Consider the following 21092-nt stretch of genomic DNA (forward strand, 5'->3'; position numbering starts at 1 on the left):
ATGGCTTAGTAACAATGAGCTTGAGTGTGCAAAGGGCAGGAGGGTACAGTGGCAGGGTTGTAGGTCTGGGTAGAGGAATGGAAGCCTGCCTTTCTATCCCTCCTAATGGGGAAATGCAGCGAGTAAATCCCTGACCTTAGCTACACAGACGCTGTCATCTTGTGTATCTGTTAAAATCTGTTTTCACGGATCTGACTGTCACCTATGGCTTTGACCCTGCTGGTATTAGCCCTTAAAAGGACTAAGAGAAACTTCTATCCCTATTCTGTATAGCGCTGTGTATAGAGCGTACACAGCAGTATCGGAGACAGGAGCTACGCCAGCGGTGACTGACACCAAGACGCAGAAGGCAGATAATGGCGTGGTGGAGGAAAATGTCCGTTTTTATAATGCAGGGACATGTGACATGGACATCCTATCACACATGCCGTTGCTTCTCTGGCTAAAAGTCCACTTAGCTGTGTGTGTGTGTCTGGGATTGGCTGACATGCTGGCCCGCCCCACTACACGCACGCGCTTAGGGAAGGAAGACAAGGAAAAAAAAAAAAAAAATGGCAATCACCATTATCCATACAGCAGTGATCTGAATGCGCTGTTCCCGCACACTATACGCTGAAATTTCATAATAGTGTGAGTCACAGAGTGACTTACACTATTACAGCGGTCTTTTTGCTGCTAGAACTGTTCTCGAACATATCTAGAACTATTGAGCTTTAGCAAAAAGCTAGAGTTCTAGTTCGATCTAGAACAGGCCCCAAAATCACTCGAGCAGCGATCTGGAGAACCTCGAACCACGAACCGCGCTCAACTCTATCCATGAGTAATTGTTTCAACACTGCAGCTGGAATTGATCGCAAGTTTAGCACTGAACAGGGTAAGGATCTGTCTCGTCATACAGTGTCACAATGTTAAGGCTATGTTCGCACGTTGCGTTTTTTCCCGCGTTTCTGCAGCGTTTTTAGCAGCAGCGTTTTTGCGCTAAAACGCATGCGTTTTTGATTGCCAGCAAAGTCTATGGGAAAAGCAGAAATCCTGTCTGCACTTTGCTTTTTTTTCTGCAGCGTTTAATTTGCATATTTGTGGTCAAAAACCATGCTGAAAAAGAAGCAGCATGTCAGTTGTTTTTGCCATTTCTGCAGCGTTTCCTTAACATTGGAGTCAATGAGAAATGGCAAAACGCAACCAAAATCAACTTTCCTGCGTTTTTCATGCTTTTTACCTGCTTTTCCATTGCGTTTTTAGCTTTAAAAACGCATGCTTTTCTGGCATAAAATTAAAGGGTTATAATGTTCCTTTACACACAAACAAAAACCGAAAATTTAAATGATAAAAAATATTAAACTTTACCTATTTTTCTGTTAAAATGTGCATAACCGCTATTATTTCATTAAAATTGATAATGTTCCATATATTTTTATTAAAAGTTAATTTTATCCTTTTTTTCTCTTTTTTCATTCTTTTTGACTATTCCAACTTTATTTCTCAGTGTCTTGATCTACAAAACGCATCTGCAGAAACGCAGGTGAAAACGCAGGTAAAAAGCGCTGAAAACGCACTAAAAACACGGTAAATACGCATGCGTTTTTAGCGCTAAAAATGGCCAAAAGCCATTTGATCAAAAACCAAGGGAAGGAAAACGTGCAGAATAAACTACAGGTACTCCGAAGCAACGTGCGCACATAGCCTTAAGAGTATTTGTACTGAAAGCCCATTCTGCAGTGATCAAACCTATAAAAAACACCATCAAACTGAGCTGTAACAAATGTTCAATAAACATGCAACCTTACAAGCATGTGAATTGCAGCCTCAAGACTAGAAAAAAAACAAGGAGAAAAATTGTAGGAAAAATACCCTGACTATAAATAAATAAATTGCAAGTGCTTAATAACAGGGTACTTAGTATATACATTTTTGCAAAAAGGTAAGAAGCTGTCTCACCCCGTCACGGTGTACCCATCTGAGACAGTCCCTAACCTACTAAAGTTAAAAACATATTCTGTACCTGACTTGTGTAATGTCAAAACTTCAATATGAATGGTAAAGTGGTCAGCTGGGTCCCAGATTAAATACACAGCAAAAAGTGAGAAGCAGGTAATTGTTCAGCCTCAGTATCAGGAGGGCTGCACCCCCAACTTACATTAAAGCAAGATAACAGACAAAAAACACCAACAAACAAGCATTCACATGCTTGTAAGGTTGCATGTTTATTGAACATTTGTTACAGCTCAGTTTGTTGGTGTTTTTTGTCTGTTATCTTGCTTTAATGCAAGTTGGGGGTGCAGCCCTCCTGATACTGAGGCTGAACAATTACCTGCTTCTCACTTTTTGCTGTGTATTTAATCTGGGACCCAGCTGACCACTTTACCATCCATATTGAAGTTTTGACATGACACAAGTCAGGTACAGAATGTTTTTAACTTTAGTAGGTTAGGGACTGTCTCAGATGGGTACACCGTGACGAGGTGAGACAGCTTCTTACCTTTTTGCAAAAATGTATATACTAAGTACCCTGTTATTAAGCACTTGCAATTTATTTCTTTATAGTCAGGGTATTTTTCCTATAATTTTTCTCATTGGTTTTTTTATAGTGATCAAACCTATCAATAGCAGACAGAATCAAAAGGCTTGGCGAGCAGCATGTTGTGTAGACAAACAAAAAGTGGTCCACAGTTCACTTTAGTGGTGAAAGCAAGTTTAATTTATTTGGGTCAGATGGTTAACATTATGCCCATTGACAAACTGGGCAAAGACTTAACCTAAATTGTCTGAAGAAATCAGTGAAAGGTGGTGGATGAAGTGTCATGGTCTGGGAAATGTTTTCTGAAGCAGCAGCTGGACCTCTCATACAGCTACATGGCAAAGTGAATGCAAGTGTGTATCAGAACCTTCTTCAACAACACGTGTTTCCTTACTTGCGTTCATCACTCAATCAGCCAGCAATTTTCATAAGGACAATGTCCCCTGTCCCTCAGCAAAATGGGTAAAGCAGTTCTTTGAAAAAGAAAATATTGAAACAATAAAATGCCCAATGATCCAAACCCAAAAGAAAAACCTCAGTAAAATCCTTGGTGACAAAGTTGTGACCAAGAAACTCACAACAGTCGAAGACTGTGGTTGAGACTGGAAGAAGAGTGGGCCAAAATTCCACCAGAGCAGTGTTTAAGACTAGTGATGTCCTGTGGCCGCAGATGTGCTGAAGTCATTCAAAGCAAAGGCCTGTGCACGTCCTACTGACTGGTGACTGTTGTTACCTACAGAAAATGTTATAATCTTTCTCTGTGCAACAGTCATGTTTTTACCTACCTATCTCTATCTATCTATCTATCTATCTATCTATCAATAGTGTTATATTTGTCGATCATATCTTCTTATCACCTATATAAGGAAAATTAAAGACTTACCGAAGGAAGGAAGGTTCAACTAGATGGACTTAGATCTTTTTTCAACCTATGTAACTATCTAACTATGTAACCGCCAACCCATGTGGTCTATTTTAATTCATTATGAGGTTTATCAAATGTCAATAAAGATTCTGCTTTTATATAATGAAATGAACTACGTGATAAACCCCAGGGATTATTGCACAGTAGAAAAAAGTTTCCACTAAAAAGTATTATAATTATATATTTAAAAAGTACTTTGTTCGAAACTTAATAAAAATTACTGTCTACACTTTGAATAGCACTTTATGAACTATTGAAATTTCTTAAAGGAGTTTTCTGGGTTGAAACAAAAAGTCTCCCTGTCTGTCTCCAGACTGCTGTATCTTAACAATGGGTATTGTGCACAGTCGTGATTTCCCTGTATTTGCTGCGGGAAGCACAATTATGTGACTTAATGTTTACATTTTTCATACTTGCAGTATCTTATCAAGAGGAATTTAATCTGTTTCTCTCAATTATTAAACTGCTAAGACTGTAATTGACACATGATAGTAAGTACGCAATTTGTATGCATGCAATCATGTGATCGCCCTATGTGCTGCAAATGCAGGTTATTTTAGACAGTGTATGTGGCATTAAAGGGTGTTTTTAGGCTGACTTAATTTAATATATCAATCAATAATTTAAAAAAATAGTTCCTGGGCCCTCCCTGTTTTTTATAACCAGGCAAGGTAAATAAATAATTTAATAAATAAATATATATAGAAATAAAAGAAATCAGTGTAGGGTCCTCCCCATTTTTCCTAACTAGCCAAGCTAAAGGAGACAGCTACTGGCTGGTATTGTCAAGCTTGTTTTTGGGACGACGCTTCATAGGTAACTATTGGTCAGTAACAGACTCTAAACTTTTCAAGCATAGTGACTTCATTGAGTTACTGATGTAACAGAGTGTGAGAAACTACCAGTCTGGCGCTGACTAGGAGTGATTCTACAGCTCACACCTGGTCAGCGCCAGAACCAGAATTTCTCACATTCGATGATGTCAGTATCCTTTAACCTAATAAATAAATATATCAAAACTAAAAAAATGGTATGGGATCCCCCCCATTTTTGATATCCAGCCAAAGTAAAACACAGAGCTGTGGGCTGGTATTATCAGATGGAAAGGCACATGATTATTGAGCCCTTCCCAGTCAAAAAATAGTAGGCCGCAGGCTCCCCAGAATTGGCGTATCACATTAGATGCGACAATTCTTGCGCCTCACCTCAGCTCTTCCTGATTGCCCTGTTGCAGTGGCAAGTGGGGTAATAGGATAAAGGGCTTGATGTCTGTTGTGTAATTTTAGCTGGCATCAAGCAAGGGGTTAGTAATGGATAGGTGCTAATCATTATTAAAAACACTCACTTGTCATTGTCTTGCTGCAAGGTGATGTCACAGAGGATTTCCTCTAATCCCGCACACCGGTGTGATTGTCGAAAAGAGACAGTGTGGGGCCGCAGTGTGTGGGTGCGCATGTGCAAATTAATGCACTTATTTTGAACACCTGCCAGGACCGCATATAGGATGATAGGACACACAATTCTACATGATCCCCGAGGAAGCCCTACACGAAATCCGCGCGTCGGGGCCTGTGGTTGTCGTCCTACCTCTCCCCCCGATGAGGACTAAAATGAGTGAGTGACATAGCGCTCTAGTTTGAGTGTTCCCTTCCTGAGATTTTTCTCTCTAATGTACACTGGGTACTCTATTGCTATAACTATTGATGTCTGTATATGGTATCACTCTGATGTTGGTATTTGATACATGGATCTAGTGATCACATGCTGTAGCCAACTTGTACCGGTAGTTACCTATACAGTACACATGTTATAGGTTGATGTACAGAGCAGGGATATAATATGTTGCTATAATTTGTTGCTGTGACTTTTTGCTGTACTCTATTATGTCACTTTTGCCCTTATCTTACTATATGGTGAGTGGGAGAGTGCTGTGACGCAATCACTGCCTAACCTAGCACTTTATCTCCTCTGTTTTTATACTGTACTGTCCTTTATGTGTTTTTTATTTATAAACTTATGCAATTTTTTTAAAATATATTGAAATTATGTAAATTTTTGGATCAGTTACTCCATAGTTTCTTATAAGACATAGTAAATCATGGCAGCATCAAAATCTTCAGTTCAGAGCATATCAGCTGGGTTTCAGTTTTTGTACAAGGGTGGCACATTAGAGTTGATCACAATGGTCAGTGCGATCAAGTGTGGCGGGGAAGAGTTTACTTGTGCTGGCAACCTTGACCCGGCATCGTGGGAGCCTATGGCATTTGCTAGCCCCCACACATCAAGGGTCCTTGTTAACCCAAGAGGTACCCAGGATGCCAGGCTGAGGGTGCATTCAGAATAGTTCATGTACATTGATCCCTTCATTTAAGAAACATCTGTTTAACTGATCTAATCAATTTTATCATGTAGATGTGATGATGACAATAAAAACAAATATGATGCAGGAAATGTCTTGACATTTGATTTGATTTATTATTTGGCACATTTGCATAAAATTACACATTGACTCTTCAATAAGCTAATTTGTTCTTAAATTTAATGAACGCACTTTTAATTTCTTGATTTTTTAGGCTGTAAATAACAGGATTCAGCACAGGAACTATAACAGCATAAAGAAGAGAAACAAACTTGTCTTTTTTGGGGGTATAACTTGTTGTAGGTCTCATGTACAAACAGATCATTGTCCCATAAAATATGATAACACACGTCAGATGTGAGGAGCAGGTGGAGAAAGCTTTACGTTGACCTTCTGCAGACTTTATCTTCATAATAGTGGAAATAATGAATATATATGAAACCAATGTTAACACAAAGGCAGATGATAAAATTAATGATCCTTCAAGGAAATTAATCAACTCCACCTCGGATGTGTCACTGCAGGAAATTTTTAACAGTGGAATAACATCACAGAAGAAGTGGTCAATAAGGTGGGACGCACAAAAAGACAGTCTAGATATAAGTACCGCATGACCACTTGGGTCCAAAAAGCCAATACTCCAGGCAGACATTGCTAGAGCGGCGGCTTGCCTCACACTCATTAGGGTTATGTAATGCAGAGGGTGACAGATGGCCACATATCGGTCATATGCCATGGCTGCCAGCAACAAGACTTCAGCACAAGCCATAGCTAAAAAGAAATACATCTGATATATACATCCCCAAAATGAGATTGTATTGTTCTTACTGATGAGCATGTTTAGAAGTTTAGGCAGAATACTGGAGGTATAAAGTATGTCAATGACTGAGAGATTCATCAAGAATATGTACATAGGAGTATGAAGGTGGGAATTTAAACAAATGACCCAAAAGATGCTAGCATTTCCAAAAATAATAACCAAGTAGATGAAGAGAAATATAATAAAGCCTGGATATTGGAGCTCTGGAAAATCAGATAAGCCTTCAATTATAAAGTCAGTCCCATTAAATTTATGAGAAGTATCACTGTGGCATAAGGAGCATTCTGGAAATAGAAAAATGTTACTGCTCTAAAATGCACATTTTAATTATTTTAATTAATTTTTTAATAGAAAATTGAAACACTGTTCTTTTGTAAATGAGTTACCTGGTTTCATAGAAAAACCTACACGTGGTTTCAGCTGGCTAAAAATAAACGAAACCTGCTTTACTTACTGACGTCTGCTTAGATGCTGCCGCTGTTTTTCTTTCCTGGTCTTTGCTTCCATGGTTGCAGCAGTGATGTCTGCTGATCACATGTAACCACTGCAGCCAATCTCTGGGCTCAGCTGTAATGCTGCTGTAAAATCAGAAGACTGATGAGCCCACTGATTGTCTGAAATGGTTACGTGATGTTTACATTTGACGTCACCACTACCGTAAAGTGAACAAAGATTAGGGAAGACATAAAGTAGCGGTGTGGGAAAGAGTCAGTGAGTAAAGGCGGCGTTACACGGTACGATATACCTAACGATATGTCGTCGGGGTTACGTCGTTAGTGACGCAAATCCGGCATCCTTTGACATATCGTAGCGTGTGACTGCTATGAGCGACTGTGAACGAGCAAAAATACTCACCTTATCGTTGCTCATTGACACGTCGTTCATTTTGATAATATCGGTCACATTCCTGGATGCAGGTTGTTCGTCGTTCCTGAGGCAGCACACAGCGCTCCGTGTGACACCCCGGGAACGATGAACACAGCTTACCTGCATCCCGCCGGCAATGCGGAAGGAAGGAGGTGGGCGGGATGTTACGTCCCGCTCGTCTTTGCCCCTCCGCTTCGAATGGGCGGCCGCTATGTGACGTCGCTGTGACGTCGAATGTTCCTCCCCCTTCAGGAAGTGGATGTTCGTCGCCCACAGCAACGTCGTTTGGAAGGTAAGTACGTGTGACAGGGGTTACCGATTTTGTGCGACACGGGCAACAAATTGCCCGTGATGCACAAATGATGGGGGCGGTGGGATCGCACATGCGATCGCACGATAAATCGTGTAATGGTGCCTTAAGGTTCATTTGTTGTTTTAAAGGAAACCTGTCAGGTGCAATGTGCACCCAGATCCACGAGCAGTTCTGGGTGCATATTGCTAATCCCTGCCTAACTGTCCCTGTATCTAGTAGCATAGGTAAAGAGAGCTTTAGAAAAAGTATTTCTATAGATCCTTTATGATATGCTAATGAGGCCAGGGACTATTTGCAAGGGCATTACTTCCCCTGGCTAGTCGACCCCCTTAGCATGTTAGCATGCCCCTGTGGGCGTATAACATGATAATGAATGCGCAGCGTCAGAGGCATGGCCGCACTCACCTCATCTGCCACTGCTGGTTTTTGGTTCAGTTCACAAGATCAGAATGTCCCTGGACTTCCGGTCATGCACACTATACCCGTTTGAAGCCAGGATGCATCTGGCTTCATTGTACGCTTGAATGGAATGGACTTCTGATCCTGCAAACTGAAGCAAAAACCAGCAGTGGCAGCAGAGAGGCGAATGTGACTATGCTTCTAATACTGCGCATTCATTATCATGTTAGTATGCCCACAGGGATATGCTTACATGCTAAGGGGGCCGACTAGTCAGGGGAAGTAACGCCCTTGCGACTAGTCGCTGCCCTCTTTAGTATATTATAAAATATCTATAGAAAACTTTTTCTAAAGATTTCTTTATCTATACTACTAGATACAGGGACTCTTAGGCAGGGATTAGCAATATGTACACAGAACTGCTCGTGGTTATGGGTGCATATTAGACCTGACAGGTTCACTTTAAACCAGTTGAAAATGTTGCCAGGTTTAGGCTAGGTTCACTGTTCACACACATTGTTTTTGCTGCTTTTTTCTGCAGCCAAACATACTCTCTTGGCAGTAAAAACTCTATGTTCAAAATGCATGTTTTGCAGCATTTTCTCTGCTATTTTGTTGCTTTGCAGAATTTTTATTTCCATTGCTTTCTACAGAAAAGAAAAGTGCTGCAAAAACGCTGAAAGAATTGACATTCTGCAGGTTTAAGAAATGCTCTTGTTCTCAAAATCAGTGAGCACCAAAACAGTGTGCATGGGATTTCTGAAACCGAACTGGTTTGCATGGAGTCAGGCTATTGAAAAGTAAGGCTGGCAATAAACATTAGGTGGCTGTCAGCCAAACTATGTTTTGGCTTACCATTCAACCAGCAGCCGTCTGAACTGACTCTCCCATACACAGGAGCATTCGCTTGGCCAAGCACTCCTGTAATGTCTATGAGAAAGCCACCATATGACATATCGGCCTGTTTGCTTGTCAGACGGAGAATAAAGTGATCAGCAGTCCAAAATTGGACATGCCCAATCAACAAACAACATCTCTCCCATCCATCAGTCAGTCGGCCAACACCCCATACACAGTAGACCATCAGTCGAATCAATTGATATTGATGGGTGCAGACAACTTCAGTATAATATGTATGTGGGCCCTTAGTCGTTTTGAAAGAGTACATCCCAAATCTGACCCCTTCATCATTCTGAGCCTGAAAACGAATGAAACCATCTCCCTTAACACTATATGCCTATGTAAGCTGTATAACCAAATACTGACTTATTAATCACAAAACATACTTTGTGAATTCCAGATTGTGTGTATGTACATGTTCATCACTGTGCGAACCAGAAGTATAATTCATAACCAAAGTCAGCCATATGATGTATTTCAAAGTATATACTAGGAGACTTCATTTTTTTACAAACATAACAAATCCTAATTTCAACTTAGTCTTGACTCAATAATTTGTGCCATTTAAGATCAATCAGAGTTATTACTAGACATTTATTAATAAAGGTCTCTTTTCATACATAAATCTTTTGTTATTATTCATAAATAGTGATGACCAGACCCATGAATATTCGGGTTTGGCTGGACTTTAGTTAAAAGTGCAGTTCAGGACCCAACCTTGACCACAGACACCGAACTCCTTTTAAATAGAGATGAGCAGACCCAAACAGTAAACATCGGTGTTTGTACCAAACACAGACTTTACAAAAAAAGTAAGTGGTCGAGATCAGAGTTTCGGGTGTTTTTCTTATGCAAACCACTCGAGCGAGTATCGGTCTGCTCTGGTAAACTCAGTTCTCGGCCCATTGTGAGCTACTTGCAGTGTTTAAATAGCTCACATTGGGGGATGTAGTGTGTACAAAAAAAATGAAAAAGCCTTGCCCCTTCCCAGGAAGTGATCTGTTTATGGATGCATGTGGGCGGAAAGCTGAACTGCCCAATCAGTGATTTACAAAGGTGTTCAGGTAAAGTCCGGGTCCCAAACTGATCTTTATCTAAACTCTGGCTGAACTCAGTGAGCCTGAACTTCAAAGGCTCTGCGCATCTCTACATATAAGCCAAGGGAGAACCACACGTGTGTGCTGTAAAATGGTTGTAGAAAGGCCTAGAAGGGTGCAAAAGCATGCAAGATGGTGGAAAACATCCTATAGATAGGGATAGGGAAGAAATAAATAAAAAAGTTATCTAAACAGCGCAGGTAAAGCAGTGTAAAGCAGGCAACTGCGGGCTGCAACCCTCAGCTTTCAGCTTTACCTTGGCTGGTTATCAAAAAAAGAGGGGATCCCACACCATTTTCTTAAATTATGTATATAAATAAATAATTTTAAAAAAGGTGTGTTCTCCACCCTATTTTTGATAAGTAGCCAAGATAAAGCAGACAGCTGGGGGCTGGTATTATCAGGCTGGGAAAGCCCATGGTTACTTGTCTCCTTCCCAGCTCAAAAATAGAAGCCTGCACCTGCACCCTTAAGTAGTACATCTGTAGTGGCCCGGTCCAGATTGTGTCTGTTTCTTTAAGAACATTTACTTATATCTAATATTATGCTATATGTTATAAGTAAAGCATTTTTCATTTGTTGTGTTCTAGCACCATCTAATGGTGAAAACTGTAAGAATCTGAAGTGTTAATTGGGTGTTATCCTATTAGCTAGTTCTTGGTCACATGGCTCAATAGGTGGAGCTATTCTCCAGCCTCTGTCTAGAAACAAGTGGAATGAGCTGGTTCTGGATGAGTCTCCTCTGAGAGAAGACATTATGTGGAGAATCTCTTCACCACAAGACTCCTCCTAGGCCCGAGGCCTAGAATTTCATCATTTCCTGATTTTTACAGCCAATATGCTGAAGGCTTCCTATCCTGACATTGTGCATCTCTTCAGACAGTAGGGCATACTGACTATATACCAGACCCTACTGCACGCAGATTGGGGAAGTTTGAGGGTCTCCCGCCCCACTGCAATATTAGTGGCTTTCATGCCATTGTCCATGCACCAGCCGTCTGCTCCCCGTAGCACGCTGGTTAACTGTCTTCATTTGCTTACAAGTACTGCACGTGTCTGAACTAGCAGTGAAATTAACCCCAGGACTCCAGGTCTGTACAATCTTATCATATCTACCCTCTAAACTCAAGAGACTCTGAACCTAAAACATACCAGTATTAATTCTGAAACAAATCGTGCACTTAAAGCTCCAGTACCCTAATTGCACTTCAGCATTCAACTCCAAGCTGTATTTGCCATGGCCTACCCACGAGAGACTGTGAAACATATATTCCGTATTGATTTGCTTTGTTCCTGCTATATTAAAGCAACTGTTATCCCCAAGACCGTGTCTGTGGACTGTCCATCAGCTGTGGATACTGTGTGGGGGTGGATAGCAGGGAACATCTGGGCCCTTACACATCCATTAGATGCTCAAGTTCTGGCACTTTGCCCATCTCTTCCCCATTGCCCTGGGGCAGTGGCAATCGGGGTAATAGTTTTGGGCTCTTTTTTAGTTCGTGTTCAGGTCCAAGACCCAGGCTCCCACTGTTCGGTTTGAAGCCTGAACGTTACAGTTTCGGTTCTCTCATACCTTTTCATGAATCATCTTGGTCTTGATAATGCTCTCTTTGCTCATGTAAAAGCTAGTGCAAACAAAATGAACCAACAGTACTATATGTCATGTAACTGATTTCTTCTCCTGCACTAGACTAGCATTGTTGTTTACAACTATGTTGTAAAAAAAAAAAACTTTCATGAAATTTCTGAACTTGCTTTGGCCAGAGTTACAGAGTTGATTCTTGTGTAGAGATTACTTGAAGCAAAATAAAGCGTCAAAGTAAGATACACATGTAATTTCTTAATTTCCCGGCAACTATTTTTTACAGTCACTTACACATGGATTCATATTTGCTATATAGGAACAGTTGAATTTTTACTGTAAAATCAAAATAGGTAACCATTGTATATGATTGAAACGTTATCAATACGATGCCATACCAGTATATACAGTGATTATGTGATGATAACAAATGGTGAGAACAATATCATTAGTTACCTTTAGATTTCTGCATTTTTTTGCTCTTATTCGATTACACAGATTTCTTTACAAAAGTTTTCCAAAACTGCAAAAAGAGTCATGTTAGTAATGGTAATGGTCAAAAATGTATTGTTTACTTTTTAATTAATGAAATTAATTTTCCATGCTCTAAAGAAAGTATTATTTCTGTTAATTTTGTGTTGGTGGACCTGTGATGACTGAGACAAAAATGGCAGAATCCACTTAAGTAGTTTTTTTGCATATAACAGATGTTTTCTACTATTATGTTTTCTACTACCAAGGGGTGCACAAAAATCATTTTCCTTAAGGAGGGCAATACAATCTAATGGTGTGCAAATAAAAACAATGTGAACAATCTATTTATTGCATTTCCTGAGTAGCTTTTATTTTTACACCAAACCATTATTTAACATATGAAGACTTGCTTTCCTGGTGGTTTGGCATATAAGTACTGTATATTGGGCAACATTTGGGAGAGATGTCTGTGACACACCAAAAAGGATAATAAGAAGCAATACATCTCTTATTCATGTATTGCACAATATATGTCAATAAGGGAGGACACTGTATATACTAATAAAATATATAATAATGAAAGAAAACATTAAGGGAGAAAGTGGTATGTAATAAAGAGCAATGCTATACATACTGAGGAGGACACAATTTAACAAAGTCCTATGCTATAATTGCTAAGGGAGGACACTATGTAAAAAGAACAATACTCTTCAATATAAAGGGAGGACACTGTTAGTAATGGACATTGCTACACATACGGAATAAAGTGAGACACTATACATAATTTAATTACATTGAATATTTATGTGATCTCTAACTTAATATTATTCTTAGAACTGCATCGATTTTAGATTTGGGGCCCATTGGCCAGGTTTTTAGCCTCTAGCTGCTGGAGGGGAGTTTTGCAAATCGTTTACCTTCTGGGGTCTCTGTAGCAGCTTTTGATTAACCAGGCTGGTGCAATGTCATCATTGGGACGTGATACACAGATGACATCCCATCCCGCCAGTCTGGCTAACCAAAAGCCATGTTGGGGATCATGGATTCACTTCTGACTGGGCCAAAGTATCAGTGTCCTGCAAATTGATTCACCCAACTCTAATTATTATTTAAAACAGTAATTTACAAATTATTGCAAACCTGATTAGTCTAATTTTTAAACACACATGGTCACGACCGGTCTACAATCCGTGGTCACATTTTAGTTTTGGATCATGGGTCCATTTTTCTAAAACGTAGTGGATATCGTCCATATTATTAAAATGTATGTTAAGAGAAAACCTAAAATAGCTGAAGACAACTTACTTTGATAAAAGCTTCTTTTAATCCTTGTGCAGAAGACAGCAGAAGTAAAAGGACTAGCTATAAAATATTTCATTTTAGATTTCTATTTGGTATAAAACTACACATGTTTTAGAAAGATAAGAGGTAAAACACATTTGCAGTTCTTAATTCTGAAAAATCACATGATATACATTTTTTTTATTGTGCCACATTTAAGTATATACACTTTTCTTTTAACCTACCCCTATTAAAATAAAACCTAAAACATAACATAAGTTTTCCTTAAAGCACCACCCCAGCATTTTTTTTCAGCATTGGAGTGACTGTTTAAATCTAAGTCCCCTGCCCTTTGTCATATATTCACCTTCCGGCGGCTTCGTTACTGACGCCGCTCAAGACCCATGAAGCCACCTTGTGCTCGTAACTTGACTGGCTAGAAGTCAGAAGTTACATCTCTATGAGAGACAGTACGAGGCCAGAATGAGACTCTTATAGACTTGCATTAGCTGCTACATAAAACACTGGAGCTACCAGCAAGTCACAAATTGCCGAAGATCGACCAGAGCACTGATGGTAGAAGGTGAAGATGGCGGCAGGTGAGTATGAGACAGAAGGTTGGAGACTTAGATTTAAAGCACAACTCCAGCAGTGCAATAAAAAATGCTAAATTGGTGCTTTAAAATATCACATTGCCTTAGCTCTACAAAACTTACCAGTTTCTACAGTTATGAAATTCAGTTTAGATCATTAAAAAATTAATTATAAAAATGGCACCCTCCACTTTTCATTGTGGAGTCTCTTATGTGGCAAGTCACGTCCTACTTATAAAGCGTTTACTTTATGTGCTTTATTTAATCCTCACTGGAGTTTACAAATCCTGGCAATAAATCAAATTTTTATTACGCAACCTAGTTTTCAAAGTGTTTGTAAAAGTAGTATGCAAAAACTTTTACACTTTAACTTGACTAACTACCGCTACTTAAAAGTTTGCTCTTATGATTGATCATTAGGAGCCATTCACCATTGTAAGTGGGCTCTTGAATAATTGACATTTGGACCAGCGGCATGGTTGTGTCACAGTCCATGGAGAACTAGAGAGTCTTTGAAGTTGGCCAGATCCTGTTATCCGCCTAGTTTCATAGCAGTGCTTGCAAGCTCTATGGCAAAGAGCTTGCGAGCCCTGCCTTCTTTGTGTAGGAAATCGGTAAATTATTAAAGACAGTATAGAGGTGCTGTAACCAGGCAGCGAGCAATAAAAAACAAATAAACAATCCATCCTCCATTAGTTTCATAACAAAAATGGTCTCATGAAAATCACTACAGAAAATTACAGGTTCATTTTGTTTAGATTCATAAAACAGTGCCACTACCCTGTTAAAAGCCCAAACTACCTCTATATGCCTCTAATATTGCAAATAAGCAGACAAGTACAAAAGTAAGAAAAATGTGGCATGTTATATTGCATATTGTGCTACAGTGGAATGCACCCTGACTAGAGATGAGCGAACTGGTCGCGGTTCGGCTCGCCGAATGGACGTCTCATTCGAGTTCGGTTCGGCGAACGTTCGACGAACTGAACTCGAACCGCATAGGAAACAATGGCAGGCAATCACAAACACATAAAAACACCTAGAAAACACCCTCAAAGGTGTCCAAAAGGTGACAAACAACTCACAACACAAACACATGGGAAAGTGACAAGGACATATACTCATGCGAAAACAAAAGAGCAGGACAAGGAAAAAGAGGAGGAGACACAGATATGAGTATATGCAAGGGAACGTCGATGCCATTACTGTGCAACTTGAGCCCTGCTCATTTTAGGCTTCCAATCTGGATAAATTGCCTGAGCTCACCACGTACGCCTTGGGGATCTTGTTGAGTCCCGCAGCCAGCGTTTTCTCGGAACGTGTCCTCAGTGCTGCTGGGGGTGTGCTGACAGCTAAGCACACGCATCTGTCCACTGACAATGTGGACAGACTAACGTTCACCAAGATGAACAAGTCATGGCTCTCAGAGGACTTTTCTTCCCCTGGCTCAGCCAGGGGAGGCGAAAGGCACGCGTATTTTTGAGAGTGCTTCATGCAAAGCATCTTTTTCATCTTGAAAATGGGGTCAACTGATGCCAATCAAGTGGGGTGTGTGTGGCCCAATTAGTGGAAATGAGGGAGACTGTGGTTGGAGTCCCCTTGCTTTTGAAAAAAAAACCAAGATGAACAAGTCATGGCTCTCAGAGGACTTTTCTTCCCCTGGCTGAGCCAGGGGAGGTGAAAGGCACGCGTATTTTTGAGAGTACTTCATGCAAAGCATCTTTTTCATCTTGAAAATGGGGTCAACTGATGCCAGTCAAGTGGGGTGTGTGTGGCCCAATTAGTGGAAACGAGGGAGACTGTGGTTGGAGTCCCCTCGCTTTTGAAAAAAGAACCAAGATGAACAAGTCATGGCTCTCAGAGGACTTTTCTTCCCCTGGCTCAGCCAGGGGAGGTGAAAGGCACGCATATTTTTGAGAGTGCTTCATGCAAAGCATCTTTTTCATCTTGAAAATGGGGTCAACTGATGCCAGTCAAGTGGGGTGTGTGTGGCCCAATTAGTGGAAACGAGGGAGACTGTGGTTGGAGTCCCCTCGCTGTGTTTTACATGCTTTTAGAAGGGCATGACATGGCTTAGAGCTTGACTTTCAGCATCTGCAAACTGTTGGCTACCAAAATGCTTCCTTTCCAACCTTTTTAACCGAGGATTTTCGAGACCATATGCCCATCGCAGTGCCCCAAGAGCCGATGCCCAGGTACCACTCCTTCTCCAACAAAGGCGTGCACGCGCTACACCAGCACGTCGCACCAAACATCACCGCTTCTTTGAGAAACTGTGTGACAGGGTGCATTTCACCACAGATACTTGGCCCAGTAAGCATGGACAGGGGCGTTACATGTCGCTGACTGGGCACTGGGTTACTATGGGGAGAGATGGAGAAGGGTCTGCTGTACAAGTCTTGCTGTCCCCATGAGTTGTATCAATCCTTCCTCTGTATGTAGAAGTTAATACACTGCTTCTGCCTCCTCAACCTCGTGTGGGTCCTTCACCTCGGCCCAAACCCTGTGTGGTCTGGGCACCCTTCCTTGTAACTGCGCACAAGGAAAACCACACACCTCCTTACTATGCTGGCAGCAGAGCTCAATGCCATCATGCGGTCAAATGTTTACTTTGAAATGTATGGGAAATGTGAGTCACACCGCTGAGAAGTTGTGGACGGTTAGCTCTGGAGACCAAGTTTCATCAATGGTTGTCTCCACTCAACCAGCAGCCAGGGAAGGCCGGGTGTGACAATGATGCAAACATGGGTCGGCCCTTCGCCGTGACAATGTGACACACGTACCTTGTGTGGCTCACGTGTTGAATCTAATTCTCCAGCAATTTTTAAAACACCATCCCGGCCTACATGGCCTTGTGCAGCGGGTACGCTCGCTATGTGCTCACTTACATCGTTCGCACACAGCAGCTCAACAACTTTTTCGCTCCAGAAGTCTTTAGATCTGGTGGTTAAACGCCTGAAATGCGATGTGCCGACACGCAGGAATTTGAATCTGCACATGTTGCAGCGTTTGTGGCAGCACTGCCGAACCCTGCTGCAATACGTTATGGCCTAACTTGATCCAGAGGTGGTGAAGATCACGCTGCTGGAGTGGTGTCAGATCAAGGACCTATGCACCCTTCTACACAGTTTACAAATGTTGACGAAGATGTTGAGCACTGGCAATGCCATTCTCAGCATGACAATTCTGGTCATCTACATGATGGAGCACACTGTAAGCATTATTCGGAGTCAGGTGTTGGGACAAGAGGAAGGGGAGGAAGTACAGGAGGAGTCATATGCGGAAGGGATAACAAGATCTACGAGGTCCAGATAGTCAGCGGCACCTAGGCGGCTGTCATGGTGGGGGAGAGGGATTAACAAGGGCGCATAGTATCAGCAAAAAGTGTTGAGGATGGTGCAGGAGCCCATGAAGAAATGGAGGACGAACTGGCGATGGGCATGGAAGACTCAGCAGAGGAGTGAGAGCTTGCTCACATTTCGGTTGTGCAAGGTTGGGGGGAGAGGGCAGAGGAAGGAGGCACGATTCTCACCTCTCCGCCACCAACACACCAAGGACTTTGTCCTCCTGGATGCACAAGACACATGAGCGCCTTCTTGCTGCACTACCTACAACATGACCCTCGGATTGTACGAATTCGAAGTAATGCTAACTACTGGGTTGCCACACTGTTAGATCCCCGGTACAAGACAAAATTTGGCGAAATAATTCCTGCCATAGAAAGGGACGCACGTATACAGGAGTATCTGCAGAAGGTGGTACGCAATCTTAGATCTGCTTTTCCTCTAAACACCAGTGCTGCACAGAGTGAATCTCAACGCTTTGTCATGGATAGGAGGAAATGATCTTTTACTTGTCCACATCTGAGGGACCGAGGGCTGGCTGTTGTGCTGAGATGGCATTGAGTACGGTGTCCCTGCAGAGTTGCACTTTTGGTCATATACAAAATGAGTTGAAAAAGGACAGATGCTGGTGGAAAGGGGAACAGGTGTGTTGGAAAGGGGAAAAAAGTTTTTGTCCGTGGGTTTGGTGGTTAAGCAAAAGTAACATTTGCTGAAGAAACACCATCTGTTACGGTGGGACTGGCAGATTTGGATAAGGTGGTATATACTATGTTACCACTATATAACGAAAATTAATAAGAAAAGAAAGAGAAAAGTATATATCCCCATCAGCAGTCAGTGTCCACCGTGCTCCCAGATGGAAAAGGAGAGGTTGGCAACTGGAAGGTTAGGTGAAGGATACAGAGCTGTGTGGCTATGAAACTAATAGTAGCCTGAACCGAGTTAGACGCCACTCGGATCTCAAGATGGGGAGCCCTGTTAGCGTCACAGGGTCCACACGCCCACCCAGCCCAGGAACTCCCTGTTAACATCACAGGGGCCATTGAGTACGCTGACCATGTGCATTGGGGCCACACCTGTGGACAGCAGGCGCATCAGCAGCAGCAGGCCTGTTAATGCCACTGGGCTGCACAAGCAGGACTGGTAGGACAGGAGCTGGTCTTAACCGTTCTGCGTTACCAACTGTGGTGGCGGCCTGCATCGATGCCCTATTCCTGCCTACCTCTGGCCTAAAGCCGCAATGGGTTCAACATATGGAGCTGTGCTCTCTCGGAGCATAATAGAAGACTGTGCACCTCCTTGTTGGCTCCAGCCCGTTTTATAACCTGGGTCCGCCCCAAACCAGGGTGGACCACAATGCACCTCCTGGAGACAAAAGCAGAGCGACACGTCATGAGTGGCATAACTAGCGTCCTATTTGGAACCGCAACTTCAATTGTGACCTCATGGCTGCCACGACATAAACACCTCACCAGTCATCGTCTGACCATCAATAATGAGGTGACAAGTCATAGGGGCGGGCCTCTGCAAGCCATTTGGGAGTGGCATGGCCACATCGTCAGGACACCTGATGCCCTGTGGTCTATATGGGCCCCCCACATCAGGGGCAGGGCCAAAGAGTTCATTACCGGACCTAGTCTCTGATGCAGTAAGTGCCTGAGCATGCTCAGTAGCATGAAATACAGTCTCTGAAAAAAGACTATCAGTTTTAGCATGGTGTCTAGGCACAAAACAGGGCATAGACCCGGCACGGAGTGCAAGTACCTGTGCAAAGAGGCTTTTCACACTAAGTGTGGGAGCATGCGCTGTATCCCAAAATGAAGACTTAGCCTCAGGAATGGCACAGTCAGGCTGAGCATAGTCACTAGGCGAAACACTGTAGTTAGGCTGCGGCTGGGGTAAATCGGCACACGCATGCGCACTAGCTGCCTCTCCACACTTAGACATGGAGGAGAAATTGCTCTTCGAGTGTGGACTTGGAGATGCTGTCTATGAATAGAAGAAAAAGCTAAAGGTGTGTGACAGCAAGGAGCCACCGCGGAAACACTTCGTTCAATTGTGAGGGGAGTCATTTTGGAATTTGGTGAGGAGTACCGTAACGCCAGTGAGCAGCATCCTGTGCCACAGACCAACATTCTTACGGTGCTGTCTATACTGCTTACCGTGAGAGCAGCGTAAAGTCTTTATTTCTGGCAACCGGACATCACAGTACCCGGGTACGGTAGGCTGTGCCCAGACAATAATGCGGGCACGCAACACTTTGTTTTATTAGCAAAACACATATCTGTTCTGGGTAGGTTGACTATTTATAGACAATAAGACTTGCTGCCTCTGCACTGTCAAATTGTCACGTACAGTTTAAATCATAGAGGGACAGCGACACATGTTTGCATTGACTGTTGATTTTCAATATTTCCATGACTGTGTTGCAGAGCTGTGTGGTTTGCATTCACACTGTTATCAGCTGCCTTATCTGTGAGGCTTCAGCTAACAAGGGTATTCAGGGGGGGTAATGTGTTTTGTCTATGTTTAGGTAGATAACTGGGAAGCTCTTGTGATGCGCCACTGGTAAGTCGTGTTCGCACACACACACACACACGCACAAACACACAATTACTGCTACGCAGAGGGATTATCAGGTAGTAGGCAACAGAATAGATTGTTCAATTATTTAAATTGTATGCATGGTTCTTATTCTTTGTTTTGGTAAAGTTAAACAATCATTTATCAACCCAACTGACTAGAGTCCTTTTCCTGTTGCCTGGTTTTGCTGCATACTGGGGAGCCCACCCTGTACACGACTTAAAATGAAGCATAAGTCGCAATGTGAATTTCACTGTGCTACAATGCGGCCTAGTGTGCCTGTGCAACCACCGCCTGCCCCATCAAGTGCATCTGCGTGCTCTTCATCCTCTGTGACTGTGGGGACAGCAGTCTCACATGGTTTTTCACACTGAACTTCAACCCCTTTACACACAACAGGGAGTGTGATTGGCAGGTCATCACTTGTTTTGGAAGTTGAAACAGATGGTATTGTTGAGCTGTCAGACATCGAGAAAACCATCATTGGATGCAGGCTACATTATATCAACACCTGCCCCTTCGTCACAGATTGGCTGGACTACCTGCAGTTAATAATTGCATTCTAGAAATGGAAAGGAGTGTAGAATGCACATGTGTTGTACCTTGCTTGGCAGCAAAGGAACACTAACTTAGTATTACAGACAATTTTAGGAAGGCAGAAAAAGAGTCAGCTCTTTGGGCAAATTAAATAGCGTGGCAAAAGTGAACAGGTGGGTACAGTGGCCGTGTTCTGTGGGTACCAGGACAGTAAAGGAAGCCTCACTTTCTATCCCTCCGATAGATCAAATGCAGCAAGGAATTCCCTGAGTTTGCTATAAAATTAGCGTAGCAAATTGTGCATGAGGGTGTCATGCAGAGGTGCTGCAAATAGCTTTTCACCAGTGGGACACTAATGGAAGTCCAACAGCCTCTTTTAGGATGCCACTAAGTTTACTCAGTGTTTGCTAGTATAATGGCTTAGTAACAATGAGTTTGAGTGTGCAATGCAGAGGTGCTGCACATAGGTTTGCCCCAGTGGGACACTAATGGAAGTCCAA

General features: G+C 42.2%; 1 protein-coding gene across 1 annotated transcript; it reads right to left on the bottom strand.

Annotated features, from left to right (window-relative positions):
* Window positions 1–5956: 5956 nt before the first annotated feature.
* Window positions 5957–9156, bottom strand: LOC142312646 (olfactory receptor 5B21-like). Its single transcript, XM_075351644.1, has 2 exons — window positions 9057–9156; window positions 5957–6906 (listed from the first exon to the last, which is right to left on the bottom strand). The coding sequence occupies exons 1-2, from the start codon at window positions 9154–9156 to the stop codon at window positions 5957–5959; spliced, it is 1050 nt and encodes a 349-aa protein (XP_075207759.1).
* Window positions 9157–21092: the final 11936 nt, after the last annotated feature.

Source organism: Anomaloglossus baeobatrachus, chromosome 5, assembly GCF_048569485.1.
Source record: "Anomaloglossus baeobatrachus isolate aAnoBae1 chromosome 5, aAnoBae1.hap1, whole genome shotgun sequence".
NCBI classification, from domain to species: Eukaryota; Metazoa; Chordata; class Amphibia; order Anura; family Aromobatidae; genus Anomaloglossus; species Anomaloglossus baeobatrachus.

Bases quoted from the DNA above. Each gene is read 5' to 3' on its own strand.
- LOC142312646 (XM_075351644.1), bottom strand. From the start codon at position 9,156: ATGTCATATGGTGGCTTTCTCATAGACATTACAGGAGTGCTTGGCCAA. The intron at 6,907-9,056 runs GTAAGCCAAAAC...TTCTATTTCCAG, and splicing joins AGACGGCTGCTGGTTGAATG to AATGCTCCTTATGCCACAGT.